We start from the raw sequence: 26,682 nt of genomic DNA, 5'->3' as shown, positions 1-26,682 counted from the left end.
CACAAACATGAGTGAGGTGTAGTCCCTGTCCTCAAAGGGTTCATGTCCAGAAGAATACCCTGGACATACATAGTTGAAAGCTACTACTGCAAGGGCCATGATGGCTCCAATTTCCCGGGAGGTGATGCTTAAGCTGGGGCTTGAAGAAAGAGTGGAGTTTGCTGAGCTGGTGGAAGTATTGGTCCAGGTGGGGGGTGGGGTGCATGGGGGTAGGGAACTCACTGCATACATACGCCATAGAGAGTGCCACTGATCTTTGCTAGGGTCACTAGCCATCCTCTACCTCCTGCTGGATTTCTGTGCCAAGAGCCTGGAGCCTACGCAGGATACCTCTCCCCTCTCTGGAAAAGCAACCCATCTGGAGAATTAACAGGAAAACCCAAGGCACAGAAGACATCCGGGCAACCAACAACAGCAGGTGTACATTTCAAGAGGGAAACTGCCAGGAAAGAAACAGCCCGCAGCCCTGAACGTATCAGAAACATTGAACATCCTAAAGGTTTCTTTAAGACAGGTCTCTGTGCCAGGCCAGAGTTAGGACTCTGGAAGATGTGATGTGCTTGCACTGGCTGCCTCTTCAGCAACTGCGCTGCTGAGCTCACAAGCTCCACCTTAACTGGGATACGTATCACTGTGGCAACTTACAGGAACGTTAGGACCAGGCTGGGAGCCTCTGATAGAAACCCCATAAAACTGGCAGATTCAGAACCTTCCCCCCAAAGCCAGCAACAGACAGCTTCAAGGAACAGAATCCAAAATAGAAAAACCCACTTCAGTAGCTTTTTCTGCTGGTGAATGAGACGAGTCTCCAGGTGTGCGTGTGATGCGTGTGTGAGGCAGGTGCACGTGTGTTTATGTATGGGGGTGAGTGAGGATGAGTGGGGCTCAGATGTCCTCTTCTCCAGAGACCCGATGCAGGGAGCTGTCAAGCTGACAGAATGCCCTCCAGGTCAGTGAAGAGGGAAAGCCCACCCAGTACCACTCAGACACTCTGGGCTCATTCAACAGATTTGCCAGAAGCACCCCTAAGAAGTCATCGTAAAGGAGGTGAAATTCCTCTCCGGGCCCAAATCCCAAATCCCGCTACTTCACTAAGTGCCCTCCCACCTTTGGGATCTTTTTCACACTGTCTCTACTCCGCTACAACCCCCATCAAAACCCACTCTCTGGAAAACCCCTCTATCCCAGGGAATAATGGGGCTGAAGCATTACCTCTTCCATTGAGGCTTCAGGGGGTCAATCCGAGGTCTGAGTGGCACACATTCATTGCCAGGTAGCTGCGAGAGCTGCAGGATTCCAGCTCCGCCCTCAAGGTGCCTGGCCCACAGTGCAAACTGTAAAGCTATGGGGTGCAGTAGAAAGAGCCAGGGCTTTGGGCACCTGGGTGCAGAATCCCAGTCTGTCGCTTGCAGGCTGTATGACTTTGGCCACGTATTTGTCCTCCCTAGTCTCACCTGTGACATGGAGCTAGCAGTACACTGTGTGCTTCATCCATCGTCCCAAACACACCAAAGTAGAATATTACAAAGGCTAAATAAAATCATCGAAAGGTGCCTGAGGGTTAGTGGGAGCCCCTGAGCCTGCCCAGGAGGGGGGGGGGTGACATCACACTGTAGGCTCACAGGTGAATGGCGGAGATGGAGCCTCCTGTCCTGGGAAGCCACACTCCTCCCTGCTGCCGTCCTAGGAGAGCTGTGCTGGCTGAGCGCTCTAGGGCTGAGCAGCAGACCCTTGGTGGTGGGGCTGGGGGGGTGGGTGGGGGGCGCTGCACACCTGGGAAGCTCCCAAGAGGCAGAGCCCACCTTGCCAGAGGCCCAATCACCACTCCTAGCACCTCAACTCACGTACCACACACCCAGACACGCATGCAAAACACACCCACCACATCCAGAAACTCTGCTATGCATCTGCACATCAACACACCCATTCATACCCACCACCCAGTGCACACACACTCCCACACACAGAGAACACACACACCATCACAGAACCCTATCCTACACACATCACACCCCCTCAGGTAGCCACAGTACATCATCTGCAGATAAGCTCACATGCACGAGATGCACAGAAATACCCGTTCAGCACATGCACACACACCTACCCACACTCTGTGCGACGCCCCCCTCACACACTTGTTCACATGCCCACACTACACGGCAGCTCACTCTCTGTGCAGCCCATCTCCCAGCCCGAGGTGTTCTCACACTTGTCCACACATGGCTTCGCGACGATTCTCCCCCCCCCCCCCCGTCTCTGCCCCCAGCCCGCACACTCTGGCACATCTGTGCAGCGCATCCCCCGCCCGGCCGGCTCCGGCGAGAGGCTCCCCGCTCGGTGCGCAGCGGCCACAGTGGCCGGGACTTAAAATGCAGCGAGGAGGAGCCGGGCGCGTCAGCACCGCGTCTCCAGGAGCGCACAGCGCTCGCCGCCGCCGCCCCGCCCGCCCGGAGCCGTGCGGCCGGCGAGCCGAGGAGCAGGTGCTTGAAACCCCGCCGCGCCGGCGTCGCGCGGCCGCTGCCCAAGTTCGCCCGCGGCCCGAGGAGGGCCGGGCAGCCGGGAGAGGAGCGCAGCCCGCGCCGCCGCCCCGCCGCCCCGCCGCCCCGCCGCCCCGCAGCCCCGCCGCCGCCGCGGGCTCGCAGCCCGGAGAGCAGGACGCGCGGAGCGGCGAGTCCCGGTCACCCCGCCGAGAGGTGCAGCCGGGGCTCCGCAGTGCCCCGCTCCTGGCGCCGCCGGGGCAGGGAGGAGACCAGGCAGGGGACAAGGAGGCCGGCCTTTTCTGGAGAGCCGAGGCGCCCGGGAGAGTGGCGGGGAGCAGTGACACTTTCCTCGGGCCAGCAGCGCGGGAGGGCCCCGCGGCAGGCAGCCCTCCGCAGGACGCCCCGAGCAGCCCCCAGCCCCGGGCGAGGGCGAGGGCGAGGGCGAGGGCGAGGGCGGGCGCGTCGCTCGCAGGGCTCAGGCGCGGGCCTGGGGGGAGCCCTCGAGGGTCTCCGCCGAGCGCAGCCCGGGGCGCGGCGGACGGATCGCGCCGGGGAGGGAAAGAGCGCCACGGCCGCTGAGCGACCCCTCGCCCGGGAACACACCCACCCCAGCCCACCCCACCCCGCCCGCCGCGCCCGAGCCCGCGCCCGCGCCCGAGCCCGAGCCCGAGCCGAGCCCGAGCCCGAGCCCGAGCCCGAGCCGCGGCGGCCTCTGGGGGCGCTCGTTCCCCGGCGCCTTCTCTCGCGGGTCCCAGCGCCGCGGGGCTACGGGCTGGGCTGGCCGGGCCCCTGGGGATGTCCAGGTCCGGGATGGTGGCCGCGTGGCTGCTCTCCCCAGACCAGCGCAAAAGCTGGGGTTAGGCGGCGCAGGGGGGACGCGGCGCGGGGTCCCCCGGGGTCCGAGGCGAGGGGAGGCGGGCGCAGCGCCCGGCACCGGAGAGGCGGCGCCCGGTGGGGCCCCTCTAGAGGTAGCGGCGGGGCCAGGCGCCCTCCAGGAAGACTAGGGGCCCGGGGAGCCCGGGGGGCGCTCGGCAGGGGCCAGGGCCGGGGCCGGCGGGCCGGAGCGGCGCTCGGTCCCGGGCGGGCGCCCGCGGAGGCGGCGGCGGCGGCGGCGGGCGGGCGGGCATGCCGCGCCACCGGAGCTCCTCTCGGGCGTACGCTTCCCTGGCGCGGGCTGCGCGCGGCGGCCGCCGCCGCTGCTGCTGCTGCTGCTGCTGCTGCTTCCACTGCTGTTGCGGACTCCCATGGCGGCTCCGCCCGGCCGGGGCCGCCGCCGCTGCCGCCAGCCGCGGGCTGAATGAATGAGCCGGAGCGGCGCAGCCCGGCTGCCCGCGGCCGCGCTCACCGGCCCGGGACGCTTCCGCATGGCCCGCGAGGAGCCGGCGCCGGCGGCCGTGGCGGCGGCGGGGCAGCCCGGGGGCGCCCGGGGCGGCGCGCGCGAGCGGGCGCTGCAGGGGCCGGGGGTCGCCCGCAGGGGGCGGCCGTCGCTGAGCCGCGCTAAGCTGCACGGGCTGCGGCACATGTGCGCCGGGCGCGCGGCGGCGGGGGGCTCCTTCCAGCGGCGCGCGCTGTGGGTGCTGGCCTTCTGCACGTCCCTCGGCTTGCTGCTGTCCTGGTCCTCGAACCGCCTGCTCTACTGGCTCAGCTTCCCGTCGCACACGCGGGTGCACCGCGAGTGGAGCCGCCAGCTGCCCTTCCCCGCCGTCACCGTGTGCAACAACAACCCGCTGCGCTTCCCGCGCCTCTCCAAGGGGGACCTCTACTACGCCGGCCACTGGCTCGGGCTGCTGCTGCCCAACCGCACCGCGCGCCCGCTGGTCAGCGAGCTGCTGCGGGGCGACGAGCCGCGCCGCCAGTGGTTCCGCAAGCTGGCCGACTTCCGCCTCTTCCTGCCGCCGCGCCACTTCGAGGGCATCAGCGCCGCCTTCATGGACCGCCTGGGCCACCAGCTGGAGGACATGCTGCTCTCCTGCAAGTACCGCGGCGAGCTCTGCGGCCCGCACAACTTCTCCTCCGTGAGTTGCCCTCCGCGCGGACCCGCTCCCTCCGCTCCCCCCGCCCCGCCCCGCGCTCCGGACTCAGTAGGGCCCCCCCACCCCCGGGGTGGCACACCAGGCCGCTGCCGGTGACATCATTCCGGGACGCCGAGGCCGAACCCACTCTTAGGTCCCCTGAGCCTCGCTCGTCCTCCAGGTCGTGGCAAGTTGGACGTAACTGTAGGAGGCGTGACCTCGCTCACCTGTCCCGGCTCTCGCCTCCGTCGGCCCCCAGACCCTCAGCCCTGCTCCTTCTGGTCCCCTCCTGTGAATGCTAGACCTCTTCGTCCCGTACCGCCCCCACCCCCCCCACCCCCCCCCGCCGCAGGTGCACAGGACCCCAGGCAACTGCCCTGTGTCTCGGGTGAAGGGATGGGACGAGAGGGATGCGTGTTTTACTTGTGGGTTTGTGGTCTTTGGGAAAACCAGCAGGAAGCTCTTCAAAAATGGGCCATCAGCAGAATCGCACTGCCCTAAGCAGCTTATGCCTGAGTTCCAAAACATTGGAATCTAGGGAGACTTCGGAGGAAACGCCCAGAATATTAACCAACACCGAAACGAGCCAGTTAGGTGGCGGTACTCTGCAGCCTCTTCCGCTGCTTTGTAAAAGCTCTGTCTTAGGCATCCAGGGGGGATTGCAGTGGTGGGCGTCAGTGGGGTCTTTGACCCCACGGAGTGAGTGAGTATGGGTCCGGCTCTAGAGAAGCCACCACCCTGCAGTGGGGAAAGCAGCCTCAAAGAGATATTGATGTGAACAGCAGGGGCCAGGAGAAGCTGTGTTCGGGGTTTGTAAACCATTTGCTGTGCTGGTTCCCCCACGCTGTGGGTCTGGATAATGCAGCTGTCAGACAGAAGGTATCTGCCTCGTGCGGTCTGCCTTGGAGGAGTTCTGGTGCCAAACCCCAGCGTGGCACAAGCCTGTCCAGTCATTCGTGTATAAATGCCCCTTAGGTGGGTTTGGGTTTTTCCACTAGAGCGGGGAAGGTTTGTGCTTATCTGTAATGCTCTGATGATGATTTTACCAGCCCCTTTGCCTCACTCCTGACAGCCTTGTATCTGACAGCGCTTTTCCTGTGATGGTGAAGAGATACCATCGTTCCAACAGGTGTGGGCTCAGATGCCAGTCAGGCCAGGCCTCCGATTGGCTAATTGGGCTAGTCCTTGTCAAGGATGGTGACCCTGGCTTCGGTCTTGCTCTCCTTGCTTTGCCTTACGTAGAGCAGCCCTGACTTACCCATTCCCCAAATATCCCTTGTGTCCTGGACTTTTCAGCCTGCCTCTGAGGAATCCCTACCCAGTGGCTCCTCTGCCTACTTCAGCAAACACATGCTGCTACCTATGTGCTTCTAAGTGACTCCTTTCAGACTTCAAATGCAACGCCAAGTTCTACAGAGATGAAGGAATGAGACTAGCGATGCCTTGTTTATTGTTTGGCTGACCACTCACTAGCAGCCACTAACATGAGACTGAAGTTCAATTTATATTCAACTGTCAGCAACACAGCCCGCCAAATAGAATCGTGCACATCTGATGATGGCTATACAAAGTGTGCAGCACTGCCGGATAACAGCCACTATACACTTTTGACATTCACGCAATGCTGCGTTAGCAATGAGTTTAGTTTTATTCCCGTTTTATAGATGAGGAAGAGGAGGCTCCACAATGCTGTCCAAAGCTCAGAGCCAGTAGGTTGGAAGTCCAACTTTGCATAGCATCAGCTGTATTACACAGAAACCACATGTAGGCTTCTTCTCTGAGCCGGAGCCTCTTTGCTATTAGAAGATCCCTGTGTAGGACTCTTGCCCTCCCTAACCCCTGCCACCTACCATTCCTCCTTAGAGTGTGATTGCGAGAGTGGAAAGGGGAGTTGCCTCAGGGGGTGCAGTCATAGCCTAGGGCACATGATACAGGTGCCTAACCCATCTCCACCTCCAAACATACAGCACCTTCGGGAACCACCTGGCCTCAGTCTCCCCAGCAGCTATGGCCATGAGTTGAAGCAACCCGGACCCTTCCCACTGGGGTACACCCTCCTCTTACTCACCTGCACCCTGTTTTCCTTCAGCGGGAGAGCTTGCAGATACACACACACACACACACACACACACTCAAACACATATACACACACATAAACAAAAGAAATACCTCCCTTCTCCAAATATGTGTTCCCTAGGGACTCAAGTGACCTCCCTAGTGGCTTCCTTTCATGACCCTGCCCCTTAACTTTCCAGCCCCTTAACATTTCATGCTGTAGGGTGTTTGTTTGTTTGTTTGTTTTACCAAAGATCTCAGAATTAAAGGCCATATCCCTTTATCCATGGAAGCTGGAAGCTATTTCAGAAGAGCATCAAATACAGAGCAGGCCGTCAGGAATATTTTCCTCTAATTACACCAACCTGACTCAGATCTTTGCCATCTCTGGTGGAGTGGCACCATAGTGCAGTGGGTAAGACCATGAATGCTCAAGCTACCCTGATGATTCAAATCCTGAGACCACCACTTACTGTGTGCCCTCCGGGCAAGTGGCTTAGCCTCTCTGTTCTTTAGTTTCCTACTCCATCTAGTGGAGGTAACAAATGCACCATATTTGTTGTGTGTAAATGGATGGATGGATCAATCGATGGATAGACAGATGTGTATATGCATGCATATAATGAGGGAGGAGCTCTTAAAACTGTGCTGGCTCCTATAAAAATGTTGCCTTTAAATGACATCCATCTCCTAATTGGTCTGTTGGCCTCCAGCTCATTGCCCCTCCTCTTTTCATCCATTCCCTACGCTATAGCCAGAGTAGTTCTAAAGTTCCACCTGAAGCATGTCATCCCCCTTCTTAAAACCCCTCAACAGATCCCTTGCCCTCAGACTCTGCATCTATGCCCTGCCTCACCTCCTGTCCACTCTGGTACCACATCCTTAAGTTCTGCAAACAGCTTACAACAGCTGGACCACCGCTCCCCAAGCCACTCTGCCTTCTTCTGCTGCTATAAGTGCTCCCTGCCCTCTATGCCCCCTCTCCCCACACACAACCACACACACACACACACACACACACACACACACACACTGCTTTGTCTGCCTCAGGATACTACTCATCCTTCAGCATCCAGACCTGGGGTTTCTTCTGCTTTGGAGGCTGTCCTGACTGCCACACTCTCCTCCTCTCATCAACCAGCAACTGATGCCTTCTTCCTTTCTGCCCCTCTATCACCTCCTTTAGGTGTCAGTCTTCACACCTACTGGTCCGTGACTGTTCCCCACTCTAGACCCCGGCCGGAGTCACATATGATTTCCCCAACCTTTCCAGCACAGAGGCTGACACATAAGTGTTGAGGAAAGGCCTGGAGAATGAACCCCTTCACCAGGTACCCCCGAGACTTGTTGTTGTCCTGGAAGACCCGCGCCAAGACTCTTGGCTTAATTTCTCCAGGGAACACCAGTGGCATGCATTTCTACTAAGGAAATGCCTGGGCAGTTTCTGGGCATTTATTACGTTTTGTGTTAGAGACAGAGAATGGAGAGCTGCATACAAAACACTCCTCCACATCCCCATGCTTACCAAGCCCTAAGAGAACCGTGCAACAGGTGAAGAATATGACTTCAGGGGATGCCTTTTGGGGGGATGTGCCAGCTGTCCCCAAAGTCTCATTCCATCTAGCTAGTCTCCTGTCTGGAAATAAACTTGGCAGGGGAGAGAAGAGTATTGTAAAGAGGTGTGTCTGCCAATTGGTCCACTGGGGATATGTTTACTTGCAGCTCCTCTGTTTGTTACAGTTGTGCTAGGGTTAATCACTCCACTGCCAGTCAAAGCAGCTCTTGCTTCTGAATGCCCATGTTGTTTGCCTGGCCCAAGCCCTGGACCTTCTCTGGCACCGGCACCACCAGCACACACACTCTGGCCCTCCTGGGTCATCCTGGGGGTGGAGCTAGCTGGGACTGGAGCCTCCAGAGAGGGACCAAGAAGTTGGGAACAGGGGCAGACAGAGAGGCCTGTCAGGATCTGCTGCAAAAACAAGGAGCAGTGATCCTCTCTGGGAGGAGGCCCGGCTCAAGCGAAGGTGTCGGGCGGACCTAGCACAGACTTTTGGCTCTGTTCCCTCCTAGATGTGCGCCTGGGGCAGGCGCTTCACTCTCACACCTCTGGTGATAATGCCTGCCTCACGCTGCTGGACAAAGACCACATGTGTGCAGGGGCTGGCTCACGCCTGCATAGCTGCAGGTGCCCAATATATGAGAGCTACTGAATAATTTGGATAAAGATATTGGCAGAGTCCTCATATCTGGGGGTAGCACTTACTAATTATTCTCCCTATAATGATCATCTCCTCTTATTATGACCGCTTACCTGAGTGGGAATAGGCTCATTTCCTGGTTCATTCATTCAATCAACCAGAGCCTAGAGTGTCACCTGTATGTGAAGCTTTGTACTAGCTGCCAGGGATATAAAACTAAATAAGGCTTGGTGTGTGTCCTTCATTAATTATTTTTGAGGAAAGAGATGAGTGACCAGATGCCAGTATAGAGTGCAGAGGTGTGATGTGGGCTTAGAGGACTACCCAGGTCAGACCCAGGTCAGTACCCAGGACCTCTGATGGCTTCCCGAAGGAGGTGACATCTGAACTGAGTCTTAAAGGATAAGTAGGAGTTCCAAGGTAAAGAAGGAAAGAGTGGGGATTTCAGGGAGCAGTGACAGCATATACAAATGTGAATACAGAGGTGGGAAACAATGAGATTGAACACAGGCTTCTAGGCCCTGAGCATGGTTTGGGGTATTTGTAGGGAGGGACTGGAGGTGCTGAGGAGGAGTAGTGCAGAGGTGTGGTAATCACTGCCAGTGATGGTTGCCTGGGGGCCAAACTAAGTTTTTAATCTTTGTAGCAAATCTCTGACTTCTTTCGCTATTGGCTGTTAGACCATGGAGGGTCCCATCTGTGTCATCCGTGTCCTTCCCCCGTTCTTCACTGCACCAGGGCCATTCCTCCCTGCACTCTACCCTTTTTCTTAACCCCTTTTTGCTGGGGTCAATCTTGAGTCCAGATTTTGCAATAGTCATATGTACTAAAAGCCAAGGAGACAGCATTTGGTTTCATCACACTTTGTCACAGCGAGCAGGCTGGCTGCTCGGAGCCAGCAACAGAAAACAAGAAATCATTTTAGCAACATATTGTTTAAAATCAGCAAATTCGGTTGAAATGGTGCTAGGCCAGGCAGTCCAGTAGTTGTGAGGATGGATGGCTTTAGGGAGGCAAGAAAGATACTTTTGCCTTTAGAGAAAGAGGCGTAAATGAGCTAATACATGTAAAGTGCTTAGAACAGTTTCTGGCACCAAGTAAAGGACTCAATAAATGTGAGCTATTTCGGTTATTATTACTTGCAGGGAGCGTTCCGAGTGCAGGATGAAGGCAAATAGCGTTGGGCAGCTGTGATACGCTAGTCCCGGGCTGGGCGCACTGCGTGCCATCTCAGTTCTCGCAATAACCCTAAAAGGTTGTGTGATCATTCACATTTTACAGATGGGAAACTGCAGCTCGGGGAGGGATTGTAGTCTGCCTGGAGTCACAGAGCCAGCAGGTAGCAAAGGCAGAATTTGAACCCAAGTCCTCAGGACCACAAAGGTGCATGCAGCTGGATGGAGAAGGAGCAGCGTGGGTGGGAGGTGGGGGAGGCACTGGGAAAACCAAGCCAGCCTCAGCGCTGCCCTGACCAGCCCTGTGACTTTGGCCTCAGGATCTTCCTCTGTGAAATGAGGGCACGTGCCAAATGACCAAAGGGACTTAGCTGAGAAGTTCTCCGTCCAAGTGAGCAGTCAGGGGAAAATAGGGCTTAACTACTGCAGATGGCCTGGGCTTTTCAGCCAACCATCTCTTTTCTTTGCAGAGCAGAAGCAGTGATTAAGGGGGAAATGTACAAGTTACTGAAGTGCGGGAGACAGGATGGTGATTAAATAGACATTTATACAAGGAACATGAAAAGAACTCTACCAGTGATTTTACTTCGGGGAAATTAGTTTAGGGAATCAAATGTAAACTCTGCTCAGGTCTGGAGATATCCAAATTGACCAATGTCAGACTGATTCTGATAGTGGCTGCTCGGGGGCCACCGTGGCCAGTCATGAATGCATCAATCAGACGTCTGCCCAATTGAGGAAGGGCTGGAGAAGTAACCAGACCATTTGGTTTATGCAGCTCATCGCTTTGATTCTCCTAAGTGATTTGCTTGGATCAGCCCCTCAGAGATTCAACCAACCAATGCCCATCGAGTACCTACTGTGTGCCAGGCATTTGGCAACAAAGATGACAATAAATTTATTCTGTTTCTGGCACATAGGTCCGCAAAGGTCAATGTTCTTCTTCATCGGGGTGACGGGAGCTGAAAGGAGATACAGGGAGGGGACCAGGCATATGACAGCCCAGGATTTGGAGTAGGTACCTGTTATGTAAACATTCACGTCCATTTCACCAGCCTCCAATGGGTGTTATGGAACCCATTTTACAGATGAGAAAACTGAGGCTCAGGAAGGCACAAGGTCACTGCTAGAGGGCAGCAGAGTCAGGATTCAAACAAAGGCTGGTCCAGCTCCAAAGCTGGATATTCTCCTTTGCTATGACCCCATTCTGCCAACACACAGAGATGCTGGTAAGAACCAACCCTTCTCTGGAGGGTATCCTGCACCACGTGTCAAACTTCAGCTTGAAATTTCTTTCACTATAAATTGGCGTGGGCCCTCAAAGTCAAGGCCTGCAACCCTGCGAACCTCAGAGCACAGGAGCAGGGACAGTTGAGCATCCTCCTACTCCATCAGCCACATAGGGGCATCAGGAGTTGTGAAAAGTCTTCATGTGGCCGTAATCCAAACTAAATGACTATTTTCATTCTTTCAAGGACATTAGTAACTTGTAGTCCTGGCTAAGGAAATGTTGCCAAACTGAGATCCAGCTCAGACCTGTGCTCACAAAGAGATGACTCACTCATAATTGGAACAGGACTTGTTGGTAAAACAAACAGAGGCCGCTAACGCACTGGGGAAGTTTGTTCTCCTGAGCATGTCAAATAGATCCCCTGACACCACTGTTGATACTATTAATTTGCCTCGTAAATTGTTTCCTCTGTTTCCACACACACTTACTGAGCTCCTCCTCTCTGCCGGGCATTTTTATGTTCATTAGTTTATCTCAGCCCGACGACAGACAGGAAAAGAAAGTCATCTTTTCCCCCTGGTACAGATAAGGAAACTGAGATGCAAAGTGGTCTGCTGACTTGCCGAAAGTCAGAGATAGAAACTCTGATCTTTGGATTCCAAAGTCAGTGCTCTTTGCACTATGTCACGTTTGTCCCAAAAAAGAAACCCCGGTCCAGCTTGGGTCAGCAAACTTACATTTCCAACCAGCAGAGGCGTTATTACCTGGATAGGATATCTTAATATGCATTACCGTCTCATTTTATCCCGACAGCAGTGAAGGGTGTGTACTGTACCCTTTTGCCTGCCTAACTTCAGAAAGGGGAAGCCACTTGCCCAGGGTCACATGGCCCAGGAAAAGAAACAGCTGGAATTTGAATTCAGGTCTCTTCAGTTTCCGGTACAGCTCTTCTTCCCCAGCTCCCCCGTTCCTGCTCATGATGGGCTTAAGGGGATTTCACCAGCCCTAGCAGATTTTCTTAGGGAAAAAGCAATGGGCCCCTGAGTGCTTTGCAGAAGAGGATCAACGCTAAGACTTGCTGCTGAAAAGAGGAGCTGATTTCCTTCTTTATCTCTGCCCTGAGACCTCCCCTCCTTCCCAGGCAGGTCAGTTGCAGCATACTCCAATTAACTGAGGATGAATGGAAAGCCCTCTAGGCCTGTGCTTCTCAAACTTGAGCTGCCCAGTTTCCTGTGCCCCCTGCAGAGACCCTGATTTGGTGGGCCCGGAATAGGGCCCAAGATTTGCATTTCTGAAAGCTCCCGGATGCTGCAGATCCTGCTAGTCCACGGGCCACATTTTGAGAGACAGAGCCCAGCTGTGGGCGCCTTAAAGTCCCATGAATGCTGCAAAGGATCAGTGGACTCTCTCAGTCAGGTACAAGTCGCTGGGTCTGTAAATGGCCATGGCCAGAATGTCAATCAAACCAAAATGCAAAGGCAATCTGGTAGGCTGAATAATGGTCCCTCAAGATAACCACATTCTCATCCCCAGAACCTCTGAACTTGTTACCTTACATAGCAAAAGGAGACTCATAGATAATTCAGGGTTTTGAGGTGGGAAGATTATCCTGGATCATCCAGTGGGCTCGGCATAATCACTAAGGGTCTTTATTAGAGGAGCAGGAGGGTCAGAGTCAGAGAAGATGTCACCATGGAATCAGAGACCAGAGAGTCAGAAAGAGATTTGAATATACCACATTGATAGATAGCTTGGAAGATGGAGGAAGGGACCACGAGTCTAGAAAAGCAGGTGGCCCCTAGAGGCTGGTCATACAAGGAGACATTCTCTCCCAGAGCTTACAGAAGGAACACAACCTTGCTGACACCTTCATTTTAGCTTCCTGATTTCCAGAACTACACACTAATACATTTGTGTGGCTTAAAGTGACTGAGTTTGTGGTAGTTTGTTACAGCAGCAACAGAAAACTCATACAAGCTTCCATTGTTGTATAGAACTCTCTCAGCTACATACCTGACTCCATGTGGTGAACCAGGCTGGGTAGGTGGATCACGGTCTGTCCCAAAGCCAAGAAAATAAAAGAATCCAGAACAAACATGCAGCTAGGTTCAAAAATAGTCAATATGAGAGTATTTTAACCATACTTACATTTATGCAAGATTGGGAGTTTGAACCCTAGGAGCTTAGAAAAGAGGTGCTTGGAGGACTAGGAAGGAGGGAAATTCAGGAAGAAGACAGACTCAAATTCAAAGCCCAGGTCCTCCAGGTCCCAACTGGGTGGCTACTGGAGAGTTGCTTGCCTTCGCTGAGACTCTGTTTCCTTATTTGTAGAACAGAGATCATACCTTCCCAGCAGGGTGGTTGTGAAACTCGCAGGCAAGGTAATAATCCATTCAAAAATTATTGAGAGCGAGCTATGGTCCGGTCCTGGTGGGTAAAAGTTGAGGATCAATGCAGAAAGTACCCCTACTGTGTAAAAGCACAGATGTGTAGGTGCCAGCTAAATGTAAGCAGTCACTGTCATCCTCATTGTTATCAGGTGACACCTCTCACTTCTTCCAAGAAAGACTGCTAGGCCCTGGAAGGATAATGTGCCAACAGTGGCCTTCTCTATATTGTCACGGTCCCACCTCTTGTAGCTTTCATGTCATACCTCTATGGGTAAGTCAGAGCCTTTTAGGGCCACTTCCCTCACTCAGTACCCCGACCAAAGTGAAAAAATCAGAGAGGGAGAATGAGTTGCTCAAGGTCACCTAGAAAGTCACCAGGAAGCTTGAAAAACCCTCAGGATATCTGTGCTTAAGCCTATAGATGACGCTTTCACGTCACAGGAGTATCTGTTTCTTCCTCTGAGAACTCACTCTTTTTCCAAAATATGTATGCTGGCCATCACCTTCTGATTCCAGTGGCATATCTGATCTGAAGGTTGTTGATACTCTGATCTCTGAAAGTGAAGGGTTTAATCTTCTCTTGGAACCCCTCCCAATGAAAATTATTTTCCCACTTTGAAATGGCACGGGCATCCACTGTGAACTCACATCCATAAATCTAAGCCTACTGCTCAGGAAAGCAGATGAGCTTTGATTCTGCTTCTCAGTACAGTCTCACAGAGCAAATTATGGCAAGAATTTGATTTATAGAAGCACCTCAAAGGCTCTGGAGTGAGACGCGTGTTTATTCACTTTATTACCGTTTATTTTACACTATCTCTTTATGCTCCCTGCACATGGATTTGAAAGACTATTTGGATAGATGCTTATGACCTGCCAGTTTGCACAGCCCTTTTGAGGAACATGGATCTCTTTGGCAATGCTGCCAGTAGCTCACGATGGGGGTCCTTATGCCCGCGTTGAGGGTGAAGCCCAGATATAACAAACGGGCTCAGAGACCCTAGCCCAGAGTTCTTGCCCGAACTTCCACAGCTCTGTGCTTGTGAGGTACTTGGTGTAGATCTCCAGCTGCAACCCCAGGATGTGTACAGTCAGGCTTGATTTAAGATTCAAATATCTCAGAACAGCTGGGGATATTTAACATCGCTATAATTACATTACATTTTTGACAGTACATGGAGTGAGAGCCTTTTTTTCTGTGGTTGAATATTCAATGAGCATCAAGTATTTTAACCAGCCAGGGAAACACAACTGCATATTTCACATCCAAATAGTTTTGTTTTTCAAATTCCAGCCTGGGGTGCATGTCTCAGGCTCCAGTCTGCTGCTACCAAGTCTTTGGAAAGGCAAGAGCACTGTCCCTGTGGCTGAGGATCTGGGTTAGCATGCCCCTGAGGTGAGAAGGGGATGAGCAGGAGCTAGGTGGGCACCCCTGCATGCCAGGGGGGGACACTTAAAGGCTAGAATGCCACTCTAGTGTCCTCCCTGTGGCACCACCAAAGCAGTGACAAGGAAGCCAAGGCTCCAGGAGCAACTGGAAACTTGCCAGAGGTGATGCTGCTGATCAATGACAGAGCTAGGGCCAGCTAAGACCTCAACAGGGGCGTGGTCACCAACTTGGGCATACTGGTTGACGGCAGGAGGTGGGATGGGAGAGCAGAAACGAGGGGATGAAGACCGACCATGCACCAGCTCTTGCCTCCCATGTATCTTCTTCAGCCCTCATGGTGCTACTCTTGGGTAGAGTACTGTTAACGTCCATTTTACAGATGAGAAAACCAATTCTCATAAAGGAGAATGGGGGAGCAGCGATGGAGATCTGCACCTCATGTTCTTAGAGGATCGCATCTTCAGTATTTGATATCCAATGATCCCTGGCTACCTCCGTCCTCCTGTCCCCTGTCACCTGCTCCGAGAATCTTCTCCAGCCAGTGAGGTGGGAAACTACCTGTTACCTTGTCTGATCTTTCTCTTCCGAACCCTTCTGGAGTCAGAGACTCTCGGCCCCAAGTCACAAAGCCAAGTCACTTGGGAGCTGCTCATCTTTTTTTCAAGCCCCATGCAGTTGTTCAGGCTGTTGTTTTCCCCTGGACACCTGATCTTCCTGTAAGTCCCTTCTGTTCTACAGCCCATGTGCTTAGATGCGTGCTGAATATGGCTGGAAGGGGCCCCGAGGTCTGATAAAGGCTGCCTCTGAGCTGGATGAGGGGAGGACACGCAGGAGGGTGGGGAAAAGCCTGGCTTCTCTGCCTGAACTTTTTCCTGTGACCTGCATGTTTTTGACCACATGTAGGTATAACTAATACAAGCGAACACATGCAACAAAAGTACCATGTGGATGATTTCTCCCCTTTTCTGAGGTTATCCTCGGCCACGCCCCCACGTAAACCACCTGGAAAGTGCGGGGCTCATCCTTTCTGCCACAAGACCCACTTTGCTTACGCCACTTTCAAGGCTCTTTCCTCTCTTGTTCTTTCATTGCAATCCTCTTCATCTACTCAGTTTCCTGTCATCAGACCATCACCTCCTGAAGGCAGGGTCCACACTGGCCCTGTCTTGTGGTGGACCCAGCACCTAGCACCATTCCTCATAGGTAACAAGTGCTCCGTCTGGATACTGAGTAGCCGAAGCAGGAGAAAGGATTGGTTCTACCAAAATACACATGGGCTCCTTCGGTCCTTCATTAATCCACTCAGTGAAGAGTTATCCAGAGCCCTGTGTGTGGGGCGTTGAGTTCAATGTGCCTTCTAAGGAAATGGATGGAGCCCTTCCCTCACGGAGCTCACATTCTGAAGTTCTGGGGATGATCTCCATGACAATCAGAATCATCATTGAGAAGGCTTGTTGAAACATCCTTGGCCCCAATCCAGGACTACTGAGTCAGAATTTATGGGGGAGAGGTCCCGCAATGTATTTTTAACATGCAAGTCCAAGCAATTGAGGATTTTAGGAAAACATCCTGTATTGGGGCAGTGGTGGCACAGATAACATACAAATAAATGAGTGAACATGATTGTTTCAATATCAATAAAGACTGTGAAGGCAGACAGGTAAGGACGTGTACTAGGGAATGGCTGGAGGCTACCTGAAGATGGGGGTAGGGAAGGATTGAGTCTGCAAGGAGATGGCAGCTTTGCTGAAAAGGGGAAGCCACTCAGGGATCCGGGGAAAAGCATTCACAACAGAGGGAACAGCAAGCTAAAGGTCTTTGGGGTGGAGATGTTGGGAGGGCTCCTTCCTTCCAACACTGGAAATTCAGCTCCAGTAGCTCCATTCTGTTCTTTGTTCTGTGAGTACATCTGGCTCCTTCCAAAATGGAGCTGCCTCTCTCACCCACACAATGTGAGAGAACAAGATGATTCTAGCGTTTCTGGAAATATTGACCTTCGGAATGCTAATGCAATGTAGCCTTAGGTCCTTAGGCTGAGCTCTCCTTTAAAAAAGGACTCCAAGTAAGCAGAAAACACACACACACACACACACACACACACACACACACACACACACAACACAGTCTCAAGAATCCAATTGCAAATCCCTGTCTAAGGGCAGCAGCTCAGTGAGCCCAACATGGTCAGGCCCTTTCTGTGGAGTGCCACATCCTGGTTAATTAGCACCATGTTCCTCTGCTGACTCATCTTCATAAGGGCAAGGTCTTACACCTTTGACTCCCAGACAGATTTTCCTTATTTGTCTTCTAAGGTGTCAGGTCTGAATGGCTGGCTCTCAACTCTGAAAACAGGCCCCTTCACCTGCCTTTCTGTTTCCCAGAGAGCTTGTGTGGTTTCATCTCTGTTTGTCTTCATGATAACTGTGGTATAGAAAAGCAAGCATCTTGTTCCCATTGTACAGATGGGGCAGGCAGGCTCTGAGGGAGAACTGAGTTGCCGAAGGTCACCCAGCTAGTACCAGAGCCAGGGCAGTTCTGACTCCTGCTCTGGTACTCCTCCTGTCCATGGTGGTGAGTCACAACTGGGAGATGAAAATCTGTACCCTTCCGGAAGTCTCAGGTGACAGCTGTCACCTCCTCGGGGAAGTCTTCCATGATCCCTCTGGAGGGTTTGTAAAACCTGGTCCCTCTTAGCTCGGAGGTGTCTGGGTCACCTACAGACAGAGTTTCTCAAACTTCAGTAACTTGGGTGCATCACGGTGACCTGTGGATATTGCTGAAATGCAGCTTCCGGTTCAGTTGGAGGGCCTCAGACTCTGCATTTCTGACAAGTTCCCAAATAATGCTGCTGTGGCTGGTGCACAAACCCCTTTTTATTTTATTTTTAAATATTTTATTTAGTTATTCATGAGAGACACAGAGAGAGGGGCAGAGACATAGGCAGAGGGAGAAGCAGGCTCCAGGGAGACTCGACCTGAGCCAAAGGCAGACGCTTAACCACTGAGCCACCCAGATGCCCCACAGACCACATTTTAAGTAGCAAGGCTCTAGAGGGCAAGAGGAAAAGGCAGCATGGAGTAAGAGAGGAAGTAGGGACCGTCTTGTCCTGAATCCTTCCCCAAAGAGCAAAGCCGTTTCTTCCAGGCCAGACCTCCAGGCTGCTGCTGCTTAGAATTGCAGACAGCACAGCGACTGGGAAGTCTCTATTACAGATAACTCTTTTCCTTTGTCTTTATCTGAGACTGAAATGACTAGTCATTTAGGGAGACCGTGTGAATGGAGAAATGGCAAGGGAGTAACAGACCTCCAGAATGTGTTTCCCCAGGAGGATGAGCTGTGGGTATTGGTGGACACGTCCGTAAAAGGTGTGAGTCCAGGAAGGAAAGCCTCTAGCTGGATCACAGTAATCAGTGTGTCTTTGTGCAACGTGCTGCTCTGACAGGGAGAAGCTTTCAATTTGGAGGAGCCTTGCCCATAACAGGCATCCCTAGGTAATGCAGCTAGAAGCCTGAGCTCTTTTGTTGCTACAAGGCTGTTAGTTCGAATTGCTAAGGCTGCTTCCAAACCATGCCTTGGGCTATTTATTGGATTCATTCCTTCACTTGTTATTTCGGTCATTCATTTCTTTGCTCACTCTGGTACCCACCCATTCACTGACTCTCGGATTCATCTATTCATTCATACATTTGTGGAGTGCCTTCTGTATACCAGGTACTGTGCTTGGCTCTAAGGATATCAAAGTGAATCCATTCAACGTCATTGATCCAGTCTCCCTGCCCTTGCATATCCTATAGCCATGCAATAGTTTAAGCCCTTAATGGCCTCTCCAGGTTAGTGCTGAAAAGCAGAACTAGCCATTTGTTATCTTTATCTTGAGAATCTGTTCTGCTTAAAGTTACCACTTGGCTCCCCATCACAAGATCAAGCCAAGCACCCAGGTAAGCTCCAAGCTGTATCCCCACACCTCCTGCATTTTGCCGTGTTCTCTCTGTACCTGCTGTCCCTTGCCCTGAAATGTCCTGCAACCCCCTTGTCTTCCTGGAAAGCTCTCCCTCATCCTTCAAGACTCAGCTTTATCATCTTCTCCCCTTCCCCATGCTTCCATACCGGGAAGAATTAGGTCCTTCTTTCTCTGGGCTGCATCTAGCTATTGATACCCTGAGAGACTCTAATGTGCAGTGAGTTAAGAGGAAGGTTCTGGGTTCAAGTCCTGACCTTCCCATGTGCTAGCTGTATGACCGTGGAAAGATATTGCTGGAGCCTTTGTCATCAGTTTCAAGTCCATTCTCCATTTGGATTTGCACAATAGCTCGACAGCTCTGAGGGAACGTAGAAGACTTGCAGGCCCTAGGCAAATGGAGTGACTTGCTCAAGGTCACAAAGCTAGTAAGAGGCCAAGTCCCAGCTACAACTTCAAGCTTCTCACTTTCTTTCCAGGGCTGATACTAGTCAACAACATACACAAAGTTGTTAGCCACTTGGAGTCATTAGTTAATACCTGTAGGGTATTTTTACTACTTTCCACTGACGACTAGAGGAATCTACTCTGGTCAGACAAGTAAGCTGTAGAGGAGGACTAGGGCTTTTGTAGGATGATTCAGGTTTGACAAGCAAGTTTTACCGGAGATATTTAAATAACTCTGAACTGCTGCCGCCCCATGTAGGAGAGGACAACCAGGCAGTGGTATATGACTTCTGGGTGGGAGGGGAATTGAGTGGGAGGCCGGAGCCAGGCTTCCAGAGAGAAATTACCATTTTGTATTTATTACTTTGGCTCACAGGAGTGCCGCAGGGACAGGCTTACTAATACTTTAGGTAATTGCCTTGGTTTGCAGTGGGTAGACCAGCCCAGGTGCAGACGTGTAGGATGTACTCAGCTTGGGCCTCCCAGGTGCCAGGGCTCACTCTAAGGACATAAGATGCTGAAGGAGAGGGAGGAATTGGGAGAGTGGGAGCTGAGGGTGTCCACCTCTCAGGCAACCAGGGGACCCCAGGATGGCCTGGTCCCTATGATCAGAGTAAGAGAGCAGAGGAGGAATTATAGCTGGTTGCCAGGAGACTGGAGTCTGCACCCTGCTGCTGAGCACTGAGCAACCCTGGGCCCTTAGCTGTACCTCTCTGTGCCTCTGGTCCACATCTGAAAAATTAAGGAGGTCATACATCATTATTTCTCAACTCTGTACATTAGAATCACCTGGGAGAACTTAAAAAATATATTACTAAAGCTCCAAACTCAACCCCAGGGGTTCTGATTTCATTGGCTTGAAGTAGAGTCCAGACATGGGTATTTTTCCCCAGGGGTTCAGTCCCTAGAATAACTGAGATACCCAGTCTTCCTTAGGATTGGCTAATTCTATGAGCCTGTGTCATTGAAAAAGGCAATACAGTGACCTTGAAAGGCAAGGTCAGGGCACCTGGGTGACTCAGTCGGTTAAACACCTGACTCTTGATTTCGACTTAGGTCATGATCTCAGGGTTGTGAGATTGAGTCCTGCGTTGGGGTCCACACTGGGCAGGGTGCCTGTTTAGGATTCTCTCTCTCCCTTTTCTCTGCCCCTCCCCTCTGTACTCTCTCTTTCAAAAAATAAAAAAATAAAAAAAGAACGAAAGAAATCCAGGGTCAGTTGTTTTTGTGTTCAGATTTGTTGCTGTCCATAATTTGTACCTGCTGGTGCCCAGTCTTCTCCCCAGTGAGGGTCCCTCTTACCAGTGAATGTTGGAGATCTATACCAAGAGGCAAGGGGCTCCATTTCAACCTCTTTTATATCAGCTCTGTGGCCATGAGGGTCACCTTGGAATCTCTGGGCCTCGATCTCATCTCTAGAAGATGAGGTCGCAGCTCATCTCTGCCTGCCTGCAAGCAGGGTGCTGGATCAGACTTTGTTTCTCCGTGCCATGTGGTTTACAAGGGGCTTCCCATCCAGTGTCTGAGAGGACAGCCTGAGAGTAGAGAATGCTGTTCCTCTTGCCAAGATAAGAAGACAGAAGCTCAGGTAACTAGCCCAAGACTGTCCAGCCAGGAAATAATAGAGCCAGACATCAGTTTGAATCCCAGCATTGCAGCTTCCAAACGGATTTTGAGTGCTTTATTAATTTACTGTGCCTCAGGTTCCTTATCTGTTAAATGGGCATGAATACTACCTGTTTCCACTGAGTGGTTGTGAGGGGGAAAAAAGGCGACCAGGGAAAACTCTTTGTATAGCCTGGCACAAAGCAAATGCTCAGTTAATATTTACTTCCTTGGGCAATTTCTCCCATTCTTCTTTTATCCTATCCTTTCCCCCTGCTTATTTTTTTTTTAATTTTATTCATTTATTCATAAGAGACACACACACACACACACAGAGAGAGAGAGAGAGAGAGAGAGAGAGAGAGAGAGGCAGAGACAGAAGCAGGCTCCATGCAGGAGCCCGATGTGATCTCTAGGATCACGCCCTGGGCTCAAGGCGGCACTAAACCCCTGAGCCACCCGGGCTGCCCCTCCCCCTGCTTATTTTTAAAGTCTTTAAGGACAGGGACCTTGGGAGACTATTTACTGTGCATGAGCTTGGGCAGGTTGTTTAATCTCTACGGGCCTCAACTTCCCCACCTGTAAACTGACGATATTAGTGGTATTTGCAGTGGTGAGGACCAGGCATGTTGAGAGAACAGCTTCTGGCACAGAGCAATGGCTGTTACTGCTCTGCTTCCCCAGGGCCTTCCTCCTCCCCACCGGGCCCTGCGAGAGTACACACCTCCCCACCACCACCCTCCACACCCCCGCCTGCCTCTGCCCCAGGTCCTCACTGTGTTCTCAGCTGTGACAGCTCTGCTGAGCACGCCCGGCCCACGGGGCTCCCAGGCAGAGAGAGGCAGTCCTATATCAGGGGATTGCTTACTATCTTGAGATGGGAAAAAAGGAAAAAGCTATAAATATGGAGGATTTGTCTGTGATAAGTCATGGTTAGAAGCCCTAGCTATATAACTTTTTAATTCTCCACTCCAGCTTGTAGGCTCAGGCAGTAAAAACAGTCACTAGTAATTTATTTTTTTCCACTCTTTTAATTTAGTAATTTTTTTTCTTTAACCAACCAAAAAGTCCTCCTAAACTCACCTTAAGCTTTTCTTTTTTTTTTTCCCCTTTAGCAGTCATAAAATGTGGTAATGGATTGCCATTGAAATGCTATCCTCTCTCCTACATTGCCAGAATGAAAGTGTGCAGACTTGGGGACAATGTCTTGTGGGTGTTGTTAAAATAGGAATGAATCCTGGGCTTGGCTTGCCTATCTGTCTCTGGGTGACAAAGGAAGGAGGCAGGTCAGCTGGAACTGGGTGTACAGCCCAGGTGCTGGATCTGAGTCACTTTTCTTTCACCTTGGAGCTGAGTGATCTCAGGCAAGTGACTTCCCTCTCAAGGCTAGGTTTCCTCGTTTATAAAATGTGGACAGCAGTTAGGGACTGACCTCCCCTCACAAGAATGACCCGAGAATCCAAAGAGATAATGTACAAAAAATTTGTTTTGTTCAATGTAAATTATTAGCATGTTGGAGACTGTTGTTACTGTTGATGATAATGGTGATAATGGTAATGACAGTGATGATGATAGTGGTGATAGTCATGATAATGGTGGTGATGGTTATGAGAGTGATGATGGTAGTGGTATTGGTGATGATGGTGATGGTCATGGTGGTGATAACCATGATGCTGACTGATGATGGTGAGGGTGATGATGGTGGTGGTGGTGATGATGATCATCCTGCTGAAATTGATGACAGTGGTGGTGATAGTCATGATGGTGATGGTCATCGTCATGACAGTGATGATGATGATGGTGGTGGTGATGGTCATGATGATGATGACTGATGATGATGGTCATAATAATACCATGTGTAATGTAGAGCCCATAGGTTTATGTGCTAAGAAGACAATTTTCTTCAGAGCCTATACTCCTTTATGTAGAAAATAGGTGATCAATAAATAATTATTTACCTAAAATCAAGTTCAGATTTCAGAACTCTCTCCACCTTTTAGAAGTTTCTCTCACTTATCCAACCAGTATTTTTTTAAAAGATTTTATTTATTTATTCATGAGAGACACAAAGAGAGAGGCAGAGACACAGGCAGAGGGAGAAGCAGGCTCCCCACGAGGAGCCCGATGTGGACCTGATCCCAGAACTCTGGGATCACGCTCAGAGTCGAAGGCAGATGTTCAACCACTGAGCCACCCAGGCGTCCCATCCAACCAGTATTGATTGAGTGACTACTATGTGCCATACCTCATTAGCACTGGACCACAGCAAACAAACAAAACAGGCACAATACCTGCTCTCATGGGTCTTATAGTCTAGAAGATGAGGATGTGGGGTGCTGGAGATAGATGGTAAACATAAATAATTTTAGATGATGATAAAAACTCTGAAGACAATGAACTAGGATGGTAGGACTTGGAGTGATGAAGAGAGGTATTATAAGATGCTTTCAGTTTGTGTAGTCAGGAAGGCTTGTCTAGAGTGGAGACATTTGAACTGAACCTTAATGAAAAAGGGAAGCAACCAGAAGAAGATCTAGGGGCAGAATGTTCCAGGTAGAAAGGATACAATGCAAAGGCTCTGAGATGAGAATGAACTTGGCTATTGAGAGATGGAAAGAAGGCTTGTGTGTCTTGAGCAGAGAGGAAAAAGGAGAGAGTGGTATGAACTGAAGCTGGAGAGGTAGATATGGGCTAAATTGTGGCAAGCCTTATAGGCTGTGCTAAATGTGGAGATTATTCCCAGAGCAGTGAGAAGCCATTGGAGAGTTTATTTTATTTTATTTTTTAAAAGATTGTATTTATTTATTCATGAGAGACAGAAAGAGAGAGAGAGAGGCAGAGACACAGGCAGAGGGAGAAGCAGGCTCCATTCAGGGAGCCCTACATGGGACTCAATCCCAGGTCTCCATGATCAGGCCCTGGGCTAAAGGTGGTGCTAAACCACTGCGCCACCAGGGCTGCCCCCCATTAAATGGTATGGGAGCACCATATATTCTCCAAGAAGAGGATTAATATATTCTCTGAGATCACTCTGGCTTCAAAGGTTCGATAAGAGTGGATGAGAATGGAAGTAGGAAGACAAATAGGATGCAGATACACTATTTGGGGTAAGAGATGCTGTGGACTGGATCAGGTTTTGATGGCAGAGATGGTGAGAGTGATCCAATTTGGGATATGTTGAGAGTGGACCCAATGAGAGTTGATGTTGGATCCGCTATGGAATGTGATAAAAAAAGACTCAAGAAGAGCTCCCAGGTTGTGGGCCTAAGCTACTGGGCTAATGCTGGGTATCACGCACTGAGAAGGGAAAGGGCTGGAGGACAGTAGATCTGGGGGATAGGAGAGGTATGTGTGTCAGGGGTAGGTAGAACTCAACATTTTGGACATGCTCAGATTAAAGTAATGAGTGGACATCCTAGTGGGTAGTTGGACATGTAAGCCTGTGCTCAGGGAGAGGTCAGGACAGGAGATGGGGATTCAGGAGTCCTTGGTGGAATGGTGGGAGTAGGAGGCATGAGATTGCACAGGATTGTAGAAGGACAGGAAGATGGAGGCAAGCAGTGAGTTGATCACCCCGCTCTGGGCAGACCTGTCTCCATTTTGGAAATGGAACTCTGTGCAGCATAGAGGTTGTAAGCATAGGCTTTGGAACCAGATGCACTTGAATCCAGGTCCTGACATGGCCATTTCTTAGCTTTCAGACTTTAGGCAAGCCCCAGTCTCCTCGATCCTTAGCAGCCTCCCCTGCAGGGCGTTCCTGTGCAGTTCACATGAGATCATGTCTGGAATGTGCTCAGTATGCTGGGCCAGGCATATAGTCACTGCTCAGTAAACAGAAGCTAGTTGTATTGTTCCTGAAACTGTTAAGCTGGGCAGAGTTGTTGTCAGTCAGGCCAAGTTATGAAGGGAAGGTTTTATTTGGGCAATCCGGCCTTCATTCAGGGTTGGAAATGAAGTTGTACCTAAGGCTCAAACAGGTAATGTAAGGAATAGCCAAGTAGAAGCAGATAGGGACAGTAAGGCTGCTGGCCAATAGGAACTCACTCATCCTGCTTAAAGGCATCCTTGTTAAAGTGTTTAAAGTTCTGGGGCACCTGGGTGGCTCAGCCGGTTAAGAGTTCAACTCTTGATTTCAGCTCAGGTCATGATCTCGGGGTCATGGGATCGAGTCCTGCATAGGGCTCCATGCTCAGCACAGAGTCTGCCTGAGATTCTCTCTCTTGCATTCCCTCTCCCCTGCTCATGCTCTCTCTCTCTAAATAAATAAAATATTTAAAATACTATGTTTAAAGTTCCATGTGGACCAAACAAAACCGTTTCATGCAGGCTCAGTACTGCCCACAGTGAGTTTGAGACCTCCTGTAAGGTGATGGTGGACCAGAGAATTTAAAACTGGAAGCCTGGGATTGACAGGCTCAGGTTTGCATTTCAAAAAGGCTGTTCTGGAAGCTAAGCTGAGAGAGGGTGGGCTGGGAAGGGGGGGGGTTGGGGGAGGTCTGGTTCCTCCCAGGGAAAGGCGCCAGGAAACTCTTCCCTCAGGTGAGAGGGGACTGGGATGAGGAAATGGGCTCATTATAAGATAATTAGCTCTGTAATCAGTATGCAGGCTCATCATCTCAAAACGTAAAGATGATTATACGATCAAAGGGTTTTCTTCCTTTTAATGGAAGTAACTTGCCAACCTAGGAGTTTGGGTGGGTGGAGAAAAAGGTAAGGTATTTTTTTAACCAATTGATTTTGCAATGAATTAGTTTATTGATTCAAAAAAAGTCACTCACTGTGGACAGTAAAAGTTGTAAATGGGATCAGTGTCTGGGTAGAGTAAAGGCTAAGTGCAGAGGCTCATTAAGTGGGAGAGAAGGATTCCTGTGGCTGGAGATGAGGGCTTCTGGCCTGGACCACAATGCCTGCTGGGACCAGGGAGTGAGTGGGCTCAGATCTGAAACTCTCCCCTCTGTTTTCTGGAAGAAACAAGTGGTGGAACTTTGGACAACGAGGCTGTCTATGCTGACCGGGACCCTCCCCTGCTTCAAACATAGAAAATATTTTTACCACCATTCCCAATGTTTTTAAGAAAGAAGACATAGGCATAGAAAAGAAGGAACACAGGAAAGCAGGCTGGCAGACAAGAAGGAAGAAGGGAGGGAGGGAGGGAGAGAGAGAAAGAAGGAGAGAGAAGAAAGAAGGAAAGTCTATTCTCAGAAACAACGAAAGACCTTAAATACAGGATGGTAACCACACAGTTGCCTAGGGTGGGGAGTGGGGAGCAGGGCAACATCCGGGAGGTGACTGTGGAACCAGATCCTAGGCTCCAGGGCTTGGGGATCAGAGGGGTAGAGGTGGTACTGGGGGAGCACGGTTAACATGGGAGACACGGCTTCCGCGGAAAGGACTCTAGAGGAACTGTCCTTTCTTTTAAAGAGTAGAAGGGCAGCCTGAGTGGCTCAGTGGTTTAGCGCTTGCCTTCAGCCCAGGACATGATCCTGGAGATCCAGGGCTTTTTGCATGGAGCCTGCTTCTCCCTCTGCCTGCGTCTCTGCTTCTCTCTCATGAATAAATAAATAAAATCTTTTTAAAAAAAGAGTAGGAAACTTCATCCAGAAGCACAAAGAAGCTAGGCATCCACCAGGGGTTCCAGGTAGTGGGAAATCTTCAAAAACTAGGATCACCCTGTGTGGGGGATGGGTCTGAATACATACTACCCACGTGGTGCAAGAATCTCAAGTCAAAAAGTCAACATA

General features: G+C 51.2%; 1 protein-coding gene across 3 annotated transcripts in view; it reads left to right on the top strand.

Annotated features, from left to right (window-relative positions):
• ASIC2 (acid sensing ion channel subunit 2) overlaps window positions 1-26,682 on the top strand; it is a 994,452-nt gene that overhangs the window by 733,622 nt on the left and 234,148 nt on the right. Inside the window, exon 1 of one of the 3 annotated variants that reach the window (XM_077852175.1) lies at window positions 3,767-4,495. The exons of the other annotated variants lie outside the window; for them this stretch is intronic. Within the exon in view, the coding sequence (XP_077708301.1) occupies window positions 3,782-4,495 (714 nt within the window). The 5' untranslated portion in view covers window positions 3,767-3,781. Of the gene's footprint in view, window positions 1-3,766; window positions 4,496-26,682 lie in introns of those variants that run through there. 3 annotated transcript variants of the gene reach the window in all.

This window comes from Canis aureus, chromosome 16 (assembly GCF_053574225.1).
Source record: "Canis aureus isolate CA01 chromosome 16, VMU_Caureus_v.1.0, whole genome shotgun sequence".
NCBI classification, from domain to species: Eukaryota; Metazoa; Chordata; class Mammalia; order Carnivora; family Canidae; genus Canis; species Canis aureus.
This window is presented reverse-complemented; position numbering and strand designations above follow the sequence as displayed.